This window comes from Trichosurus vulpecula, chromosome 6, assembly GCF_011100635.1.
Source record: "Trichosurus vulpecula isolate mTriVul1 chromosome 6, mTriVul1.pri, whole genome shotgun sequence".
NCBI classification, from domain to species: domain Eukaryota; kingdom Metazoa; phylum Chordata; class Mammalia; order Diprotodontia; family Phalangeridae; genus Trichosurus; species Trichosurus vulpecula.
The window spans coordinates 270,854,266-270,864,702 of record NC_050578.1 but is presented as its reverse complement, the minus strand read 5'-3'; the positions used below and the strand labels follow the sequence as shown (position 1 = coordinate 270,864,702).

Sequence of the window (10,437 nt, the reverse complement as noted above, 5' to 3'; positions counted from 1 at the left end):
GAGCCCGAGCAGGCGGGCGGCGGGGGTGGGACCCAGCTAGGGACGCCCCGCCCCCGACCCGCTGGGTCTTAGCGCCCGCAACTAACTTCCCCGCTCTCGGCCCAGGGTCCTGGCTCCTCCTGGCCCCAGGCCCCCGCCCCTCGGGGGCCCTGTTCGGGAAGGGAAACCTACAAGGGCAGGGGGTGGGGAGGGGGGAGGAAACCGACACCAGGGAAGGAGGAGAGGGGAGAGAGGAGCTGATCCAGGCTTGGTACCTAGGCTTCGGTGCAGACCCTGGGGGCCCTCGAGATCGTGGGAGAGAGGGGCGTGCCTGTGTGCGCTAGGAGAAGAGTACCTGGGGAGGGAAAGCTTGTCCCTAGGGGTGTGTGTGTAGGGAGGGGAACATCTAGGGGTGTACAAATGTGTGTAGGAGAGAACATGGAAGGGGAGGCTTGTCCCTAGGGGAGTGTGTGTGTGGGCGCGCGCGTGGGAGATGGTGTGTGTGTGTGTGTGTGTGTGTGTGTGTACAAATGTGTGTGCAAGAGTATATGAGAGGACATGGAAGAGAAGGCTTGTCCCAGGCAGGGTGTGTGTGTGTGTGTGTGTGTGTGTACAAGAGTATATGAGAGGACATGAAAGAGGGTGTGTGTGTGTGTGTGTGCGCGCGCGCCCGCGCCCGCAGTATCTGGAGAGGGAAACTCAATCTAGCTGTGTGCGTGCTTGTGTGCTAGGAGGGGAGCATGGGTGGGGGGGTGTGTACAAATGTGTGTACTCCAGCTCTAAAAGAGAACTTATAAAGAAATGCTTGTCCCAGGTGGGTTGGGGGGAAGGGGTGGAGCAGCACCGGGGAGAGGGGAGGTGGGGCGGGGACATCCTGGGGAGGGGGGAGCGCATTTCTGGGAGGTAGGGGGGAAGGTTTGTCCCAGGTAGGATGGCTGTCTGTATACGCTGGGAGGGGGGAAGCACCTGGGGAGGAAAGGCTGGGCCCGCCAGGTCAGCCGGCTTGCTCTCCCTCTCTCCCCGGAATCCTCAAATCCTTCGGCCCTAAACCTTGAACTCCTTTTTTGCATTGCGCAAGCGCAACTGCGCGGAGCAGGGAGAGTCCGGGTGCGCCCCTCTGCGCTAGGGCTCGTTCGTTCGCCCCCTAGGGCAGCAGCCGTCCCAGACCTGCGCCCTCCTCCAAGCTCCCCCTGGTGGCAGCGATTGGAACTATGCGGAGTTTCCGCCCCCCCCCCCCCCCCCCCCCCCTGCTGTGAAAGGGGGAAAATTGAAATCAGGGAAAGGAGGTGGGGGTGGGATTAAGTTGGGAAATCACAAGCAACTCTGAGACTTTGATTAAACATGTTTTATATGGAACAAGATAAAATAGCGTGCATTTGTTTAATTTAAAACCCAATGAGCTTCAATACAAATCGAGATCACTGGCAGCCGATTCCTCATCAATCCCTGGGCATTTGCCCTAACCCCACAGCTGGGCCCCTTCCCCAGACTTCCCGGCAGAAGCTGCCGGTTTTCCCTTGCCTTCCTCTCCCCCAGATTCCCCGTGATAGCGGACAGAAGTCCAGTGATGGTGGACAGTTTCTTCATGGGCACTGTTACTCACAGGCCACCTGGCTGGGCTGGCTGGGCAGTGATGCTGGAGGGGTAGGGGATAATGAGGAAGCTGGTTCAGGCTGCTATATTGATTTTCCCCAAAGAAGCCTTGGGAGCTTGGTGGTGGGGGGGGTCCAAAATCCCAAGTCCGTTCTGATGGATCCATTCTATGGGGCGCTTACTCCTTACAGGCCCAGGGACACTCGCTAACCACCAGAACAGAACCCAGAGAGGCTGCAATATTCCCTAGCTTGCTCAATGGGGGCTCTTTGGCTGGTGCAGTGTCAGGATTCCAGGAGGCTCCTCCTTTCTCGACTCCAAAGACACCATGATACACATTCCTACATACAGCAGGCAAGAAGCAGGCACTGCTGGCTTGATTGAAGGCACTTGTCACAGATTTTACACCCATCCCGGCCCCAAAACTGAACCCCTAAGACCTCAGGGGAGCTTCTGTTTCCAGCCATCCTCAAGTGGCCAGCTCATGTTTCCTCCCCACCATGTGGTTGGTGGTGCACAGGACACATGGAGCTGCCTGCAGGACGCGGGCCCGGGAGGGCCAAAGGGAAGCAAAGAGGGGGTCAAAAGCAAGAGGGGGTAGGGGCACCAAAGGCTGGGGTCCCAGGACAGCAGCGAGAAAGAGGCGGGGCATGCTGCCCTGAGGTCCATCCGTGCCATGAATGTCTGGAGGTCTTCGTGAAGGCCACGGCAGTGGTATGTTTGAAGGGTAGGAACAGGAGATGGAGAATAGTCAGGCCCTCCCCCAATTCTCCATGGCCCTGCTAGGCTGGGGGAGAGGGAAGGCTTCTACAACCAATCCAGCAGAGACCCTCTTTAAAGAGAAGGGCCCCTGAGGAGGTGAGAGGGACAGGGACAGAGCGGGGGCATTGGCCTTCATCTCCTGGCTGGGGGCAGGTGGAGGGCTCGGGGACCAAAAGCAGCTCAGCTCTTTGGTGTGATGACAGTGGCAGTGACATCCAGGGCTCCCTCGCCTCTGCCCCAGGCCCCCTCACTCCTCAGCACTCCGGGAGGCCTTGGCGGCTCTCCGCTGCCTCCAGCGGAGTTCCTCCACCTGCCTCTCCAGGCCTCGAACTTTGGCCTCCAGCTGGGCTCCCGAGGCTCGGCTGCCGGTCAACCGGCTTAGCAGAGCATACAGGGTCAGCAGCCCCAGCAGCATCAGGGCCCGGATGGAAGGGTCTGGCACAGACCTGACCACAGCCACAAACCCCACAAGGAAGATGACCAGCTTAAGGCCCCACAAGATCCGGCCCAGCAGAGCCAACAGCAAGCCCAGGAGCAGGGCCAGCACCCAGTAGGCAACGAGAGACCCCACTCCCCACAGGAGAAAGGTCTGTACTTGGGCAGGGCTGAGCTTCAAGCCTTGGGTGAGGTGGTCACCTAGAAGAGGAAGGCAGAGCATTAGCAGAACCCACAGAGAGAGTGCCAACAACACTCAAAAGAAAGCCTTGGGGTGGGGGGGGCAGTTTCTTCTCCCCTCCCCTCAGGATGAGAAGAACCCCATTTAGGGAGAGGGGAAGATACGCACCCCTCAAAGAAGTAAACCTATTTTTCCAGCCTCTCTAGGCCTAGAATCCTCCCCCCAGGACAGCCAGAAGCATGAGAAATATCAAAGTGCTTGGAAACAGAGCCAACCCCCGCCCCATCCCCTCCAGAAGAGCAGGCTCTAGGCCCGGATGTCTGGCCTGGCCTACCCAGCCAGTCCTCCCCCTCCTTACCATTCAGCCCCATGGTATTCAGGAGCTGTGCTGAGATCCCGGACAGAGCAAAGAAAGCCACGGAGATAGCTGAGGAGATGGCCCACAGTGCCTGAGATGTGGTCTAGGAAAGAGGAGAGGGCAGGGTGAATCTCCCCTGGAGGCAGGACCAAACAAAAGCTCGGGGGCTTTTGGATCCAGTGGCAGCCATAGTACTAGCTACAGTGAGATGGGGGATTAGACACTGAAGAAAAAACAAACCCCAGACTCAGAAGACTCTCCTGGGATCCAGCTCTATCTACCGAAGGATTTCTCAAGTAGCAGCAGGAAGGGGTCCCAAGGGCTCCGTGGAGAAAAAGCTGGAGGCCTGTGAACTTGGCTGGGGCAACATCTTTATTTTCACGAACCTCTAACTGAAATGTAGCATTTCCTCCTTCAGTGATCAATGTGGGCCACAAACCATAGTAGCATCAGGTTTCACCAGGCTGACTGCCCAAGGGCCCAGGACACAAGAGAAGTGAAGGACCCCTGCCCTAATGATCGATGATGATGCTATGTGTCCATCTAGTCCCCTAGCCTGGGATTCTGGGCAGGTCAGCTGCAGCTGACGGTGACTGAAGCAGGAACAGAGGCCTTATTTTACATCTACCAGCACTATAACCAAGGTCAGCATAGGCCTGCCTTCTCCCCACCAGAGGGACCCTGGAGGCTTAGGACCAACTTCTGAGTTTGAACTGGCTAAGCACTCAACGAGCAGGCCTTCTGTTAACGTTTACACAATTAAAGGATATTATCAGCCCGGTGGAACTATCCAAGACATGGACTCCATTTGAAAAAACTTAAATCCCCAGCCCCAAGCCTTTACACCAAATCTCACTCCTCTCCACCAAGAAGGCCAAGTCAGACTTGACAGGCAGGCAGACTTGTCCAGTGGACTGGCTCTTTTCCTACCTTTCTCCCTTAAAGAAGGGAAGGAATCAGGGAGTGATGCACACACTGGGACAAGGATAACAGCTGAAGGGTAGGCTTACATGTAGCGCTGAGCCAATCCTTCATGCCATATGTTTATCTTACTCTTCCCTAAACACTTAACTTCGGGGATCCTGGTACCCAACAGAATCTGATCCTAGAAGCGATGGCTATAACCTTAACTGGGCCTGTCATCCAGCCAATTTCCCCTTCCACAGACAACCCTCCTTGCTCCCTGAGTCAGGAAATCTCATTCTTACCTCAGCCACAACATGCATGATCTCAGGTCCGATCCATGCGTCCAAGGTCTGCCGAACTGCTGACCCTGTTTGGGACAGGAAATCAGCCGGGGGGTCCCTCTTCTGCTGTTTTCTGGAATGGAAGTCTTGCTGGGAACTTGCCATGTGCAGGACAAGGAGGAGGGCCACAAAGGCCACCAAGAGTGCTTTGGGCATAGTTCGACCCATTGAAAACCTATCGCCCAATCTCAGCATGGCTCTGCCTGCTAGAAAGAAGAAGAAAAAGGCACTATTATAGATTTGGTCTCTAGAGCCCCATAGAAGTCTTATCCTCTTACTGCCTGATGTTCAGCCAGGTGGGCTTACAGACCAAGCCCCGACTCTGGAAAAAGACCAGATGCTGGCTGGAAAGCATTCATGATGGAGACCATGGGGCCTAGCACTGGAGCCACAGGTAAGCAGCTAGTGCATGGCTCCTCTTTCATTAAGCTTCTCTTTACCTACTGCTAACAACCAAGACTACAAGGGGCAGGGGGTGCACACTGCTAGATTCTGTAAGGTAGGGCACTTGCCCTCAGGGAGCTGAGAATCCAGAGCGGGGGCAAGGAGGAAGGGCATGACACCTACACGATGTCTCACACAAAACGCTGTTCAAGGGCCAAGGACGCTTTCCTAGAAGACAGGGTGTGAGAATGGGGCCTCAGAGGGCAGCAGAGACAAAGCTGGAGGCGTTCCGGAAATGAAGAACAGGGTGCTAACAGCACGGAGGCTCCGAGCTGACCTGGAGGGCAGTGTGAGGTAAGGACACAGAGGTACCAGGGACCTCGGGGCTGTTGTCCAGTCGTTTCAGTCAGGTCTGAGTCTTCTCGGTAAAGATACTGGAGTGGTCGCCACATCCTTCTCCAGCTCATTTCACAGAGGAGGCAAACAGGGTCCAGTGACTTGCTCAGCGTCACAGAGCTAGTGTGCGAGGCCAGATCTGAACTCAGGAAGAGGAGTCTTCCTGACTTAAGGCTTAGTGCTCTATGCACGGCTGCACCCACCTGCCCTACAGGGCCTCGCTACCAGGCTAAGGAGCTCAAACTTGACTTGATCGGTGATAGAAGGCTATTGCAAGATTCTCAGCAGAGATCAGCCAAGTTGAGTTGGGCCGGCATGGTAAGAGATGGTTTGGAGTAGAAAAAGGAACAGGAGCAGAAAGACTTCTTAGAAAGCCATGACATCAAACTGGCGACAGTGGCACATGTCCGTTCCAGATGAGCACACACGGCCCAGGAACCATCAGACAACCAAAGTGGGCCAGAAACAGTACAATGAACAGTGTAAAGAGCAGACGTGACCCGGGGCCAAATCCTGGCTCTCACTTACACCTGTTCAACCTCAGACGAGTCACCCTCCGAGGGGTGGACTCAGTGGCCTAGTCTGTCTAGTCCTTACATTCTCAGCTCCTGTGAGTCTTCCCAAGTACCAGAGTTATTACTATCCTTATTTTATAAATGAGGAAACTGAGGCTCAGAGAAATGACCTGGCCAGACACACACAATAAATGGCAAAAGCGAGACTTGAACCCAGGACTTCCTGACTTCAGGTCCAGCACTCTCCTCTCAGCGTGCCCTTCTGAGTCTAGAACCGTCAGTCCGTGTGCCTCAAAGGCTAAGTGGGGCAGCAGATACAAGCATGAAAGGAGTCAGGGCTATGAGGAATGACCTCGATCCTCCAGTGCTGGTTCTGATACCCCCAGATGATGAAAATGACTGTAAAGGAAAGGCCAAAAAGCAGAACGTGGTGAGCATTTCCAGCACCCAGAGTATTCAAGAGTGGAAACTGACAGCCAGGGGGTGATTCACTGAAAGACTGAGCCTTGACTCCCCACCCCAAGCACTGCTGGGGGCAAAGAAGCACAAAGGAAGGTAATCCATGGGGTGAGGAGCAGCCAATGCAAAGGCCTGGAGGTCAGCTCTGGGTTTGCAGCAGCTCCCCTGAAATGCCCAGCAGGAACCAGTTGTCTTCTTCCTCTTCTTCTAGGGGCATGAGGGAGGGAGCCTGAAAGGGAATCTGTATGCTTCAGGGCGTTCCCATGATTCACCTGATACTGAGACAGGGAAGCACAGCCAAGTGTGCTTGGCTACCGCGGAACTCAAACAATTAGCTGGAAATCTCAGCCCAAGAGCACGAACGGGAGAAATTGTTTCCCAGCTTTGAAGGAAGAGAATCCGAGATGGCCCAGAAACTGCTCTTCCCTCTCCTGCTTGAAGTAGTGATCTCAGGCCTGAAGACAGCTGCTAGAAAAGCAGCCCGTGAGGAGGCAAGTTGTACCAAAAAAGCCTCTGATTCCACTGTGTGCCAGGGACAGATGGCTGCTGCTGTCAACACACAGAAAATGAGGCAAGCCAAAGGCGGAGGCATCTGGGTCATAACCAAGTCAGGAACTTGCAGAGGAGGACTGGGAGCCTGAATTAAGATCCAATATCACAACCCCCCTCCAGGGATGATGGAACAGAATATCACCTCCTCCGTTCCAAAAGGTCAGTGCGGGTGATCACTTCTGCTCAGCTGGCTAGATCAGCCTTAACTCCAAAGCTGGCTGTGGGCTCAAGGCAAGAAAAGGAGACATCTGCTCCTCTGACCTGTCAGCTGATCTCCGTTTGGTCTTCTTTTTTTTTTTTGAGGAGGAAGGCAGGGCAATTGGGGTTAAGTGACTTGCCCAAGGTCACACAGCTAGTAAGTGTGTCAAGTATCTGAGGCCGAATTTGAACTCAGGTCCTCCTGACTCCAGGGTCGGTGCTCTACTCACTGCAACACCTAGCCGCCCCGCTTGGGTCTCCTTTTACAACATCCTAAAGCTGTCTGACTGTCGTCTCTACCCCAGTCTTGATCTAGGAACGACAAGAGGCAGGGAAAATCCAGCAGGAGCCACTCACTGTGGTGCCCCACCATCCAAAGAGGCTGTCAAGGAACAGACACAAAGATCACAGCTCACGGGGCCTCGGGCTCCCCTGAAGCACCCAGCCCTGGGCACAGGAGGAACTCAGTGGGTCTAGATGAATGAGAACCTTAAAACTGGGAGGGACCATAATGCTCTTTGGGCCTCTCTTATTTATGAGAGGAGATCTGAGGCAGCAGAAGGTCAGAGTGGAGGGAGTGTCACATGGATGTGGGGTCCTGAGGCCCATTTTAACCTCTCACCGAGGCAGGCGACTACACCGATAGAAGCCATTCTTTCATCCATTAGTTCCTGATGCCAATGAAATCACAGGACCAGTGTCTATCACACCCATTTTACAGAAGAGAGAAGGCTCAAAGAGACAAAAGGGTTTGTTAGGATCAGGAAGGTTTTTTCTTCTCTACTCTGTATGACAAGGGAAGGCTCACTCAGGGAGGGGAGGGGTGCCAGGAATGGCGCACTGGGGAATGAAGTGACATCCCAACAAAGAACATCGGTTTTTTAAAGAGCTTCTGTAGCAGCGGAGCTGGGACCTGCATTTGGGCCTCCTAACTCCCAGTCCTGTGCTCCTAGCAGAGAGCTGCCCCTGCAGACACAGTCCCTGCCCTCCAGAAGCCCAAGGCTTTAACCAGGCAACATCGACAAGTTTAAACAAAGACCCACAAAACAATAGACAGCCAACCCAGATATGACCCACTTGTGAAAGCCAAGTCTCCCAAGGCCTAAAGCACAGGGCTTGGAGTTCCTGGTTTTGTGTCAGGGGCATTCGAGGAGGCAACGCCTCTTTTTAAAGGTGGTTCCACGGAGTTAGAAGCCGCAGAGGGAAGGTTCTAAATTCTTTAGCAGAGGCATGCAAAGCTGACAGGGTGGGGCAGCCCAGCTCATCCAGATGCCCCCAGTTCCTTCCTTCTACCTTGGGCTTCTCTGAATTCTGAGTCACTCACTGGATGGTGGTTAAGGTCATTAACTTGCTGCCCTCTGCTGGCTCCTGGCCACCTGGTTCCCTTCAGGAGATGCTCCTAGGGCAGTTACAGAACTCAGGATAGCCTGGAGCTGGACCAGTAAGAGGGAAAGTGAAGAGGAGTCAGGGAGGGCTGAGATGAATGGGAAGGGGAGCTATTACTAGGCAGCTAAATGAAGGCTCTTGGAGGGCAGGGGCTGATTCTTGTCTTTGTATCCTGGAAGCCTGACACTTGCTGGCACTTAATAAATGTTAGCTGAATTGAACTGAATTCAGATGCTACCATTAAATGAACTAAAAAGCCATTATCTGGGGCAGCTCAGTGGTGAAGTGGATAGAGCACCGGGCCTAGAGTCAGGAAGACTCATCTTCTGAGTTCAAATCCAGCCTCAGACACTTCCTAGCTGTGTGACCCTGGACAGGTCACTTTACCCTGTTTGCCTCAGTTTCTTCATCTGTAAAATAAGCTGGAGAAGGAAATGGCAGAACACTCCAGTATCTTTGCTGAGAAAACCCCAAATGGGTCATGGAGAGTGAGACACGACAGAAAAGCGACTAAACGACAAGAAGCCATCAAGTCAGAGACAGAACCATGTCTGAGCAGCTGTTGGCAGCACGGTGCAGCAGCCCGGATGGATGGGTCTGGAGCCAGAGGACCAGAGTTCTGATCCCAGCTCCCGGCCCCTCCATTTATCACCCGTACGCCTCGGGGTCTGTCACTCATCCTCAGGGCGGCACAGTGCAGCAGGAAGTGCTCCAGATCTCCAGTCCAATGAACCAGGACCACCGCCCTCCTCTAACACCCCGCAAACGACTAGCCCAAGGTCACAAGGTCCGGGGCCGGGCAGGTCGGGGGCGTGGAGGCTGCTACCTAGGGGCAGGGGCTCCGAGCCCTTCCCCCCCAGGTCCTGGCAGCCCGGGCCGGCCGGCTCACCCCCTGACAGCTGCTGTCTAGCAGCTGTCAGGGAAGGCCCCGCAGCCTCCCGGGGCCCCGGGGCAGTGACCAGGGCTATATTCGCACGCGGGGCTCGTTGCCAAAGCCTGCTGGGCGGCGCCTCCGGCGGGGCAGGGAGCGCAGGCTGAGCCCGGAGGCCCGGAGGACCCCCGCGGGGGCGCCTCCCAAGGGGCCAGGGCTCGGGGCAACGCCTGGCCGGGGGCGCCTTCCGCGCGCCCCCGCCCTAGCCCAGCTCCCTCCGGACCCTGGAGAAGCGCTTTGCTGGGCGCTGGGTTGCCTAGAAACACCGCCCCCGGTTGCCTAGCAACGGGTCCCCTCTCTCGCCCTCCCCCGGCCCCCGGACCCTTCCCGGCTCCCCTTCGACAGACCCCCCGCGGCGCCCCGCTCCGCACACGAGAGCCCGCACGGCCCCAGGAGCCAGGTGTCTCGCCTCCCCGGCCCGAGATGACCCTCCCCGCCTCAGTTTGGACTCACGGGCGCAGGCGAGGTCGGCCCTTCACGTGGGGATCCGCTATAAGCGAGCCGTGGCCGGCCTCGGCGCCTCAACTTGGGAGCCTCGGTTACGATCTGCGCCTGCGCGATGCGGGAGGTGAGGGGGGGAAAACCGCCCGCCCCGGAGAGAAGCAGCCTGCGCGTGCGCGCGGAGTCAAAAAAAGTCTCCGCACGTAAATTGCTCTCCCTGTGACCACATCCCCAGCCCTAGAGCGCCGCAACTCGGCGCATGCGTTGTGGCCCGTTCCAAAAAAAATTCAGAAGCGCTCGGAGTCCCTCCCTCTCCCAGGCTGGGAGGCTGGCGCATGCGCTATGTGAGGTCAATTTGCACCCCCACAGACCGCTTCTTCTCCTCCTTGCCTTCCCCGTGGTTCCATTCAAAGGGACATCAGTTCTGCCATAAGGCGCGAATTTGTCCCAACTTGATGGCTACGTCAGGCTAGCTCAGCGCCGCGCGTTCCGCATCTGCTCGTGGGCGAGAACGGCGGAATCGCCCCCGAGTCCGTGCCCCAGCCCCCTCGCAGTACGCAGGCGCAAACCGGCAGCCGCCGTCGGGGGTCCGCGCCCCGGGGGTTCTACTCCGAGGTCAG

The 10,437-nt window shown here is 56.3% G+C and overlaps 1 protein-coding gene across 2 annotated transcripts; it reads right to left on the bottom strand.

Annotated features, from left to right (window-relative positions):
* Positions 1 to 1,309: 1,309 nt before the first annotated feature.
* On the bottom strand, positions 1,310 to 10,394 carry TMEM109 (transmembrane protein 109). Of its 2 annotated transcripts, none has more exons than XM_036764651.1 (4): positions 9,830 to 10,394; positions 4,517 to 4,761; positions 3,309 to 3,411; positions 1,310 to 2,970 (listed from the first exon to the last, which is right to left on the bottom strand). In XM_036764651.1, exons 2-4 carry the CDS (start codon positions 4,748 to 4,750, stop codon positions 2,582 to 2,584), a joined length of 726 nt encoding a protein of 241 aa, XP_036620546.1. In that variant the 5' UTR covers positions 4,751 to 4,761; positions 9,830 to 10,394; the 3' UTR covers positions 1,310 to 2,581. The 2 variants fall into 2 exon arrangements, with proteins under 2 accessions (XP_036620546.1, XP_036620545.1); XM_036764650.1 differs by having other exon boundaries at positions 4,517 to 4,758; positions 9,830 to 10,132.
* Between the last annotated feature and the right edge of the window lie 43 nt (positions 10,395 to 10,437).

Excerpts from the sequence above, each read along its gene's own strand:
- TMEM109 (XM_036764651.1), bottom strand. The coding sequence starts at position 4,750 with ATGCTGAGATTGGGCGATAGGTTTTCAATGGGTCGAACTATGCCCAAA. Across the intron at positions 3,412-4,516 it reads TCATGCATGTTGTGGCTGAG|ACCACATCTCAGGCACTGTG; the intron begins GTAAGAATGAGA and ends CCTCTTTCCTAG. Across the intron at positions 2,971-3,308 it reads GAATACCATGGGGCTGAATG|GTGACCACCTCACCCAAGGC; the intron begins GTAAGGAGGGGG and ends TTCCTCTTCTAG.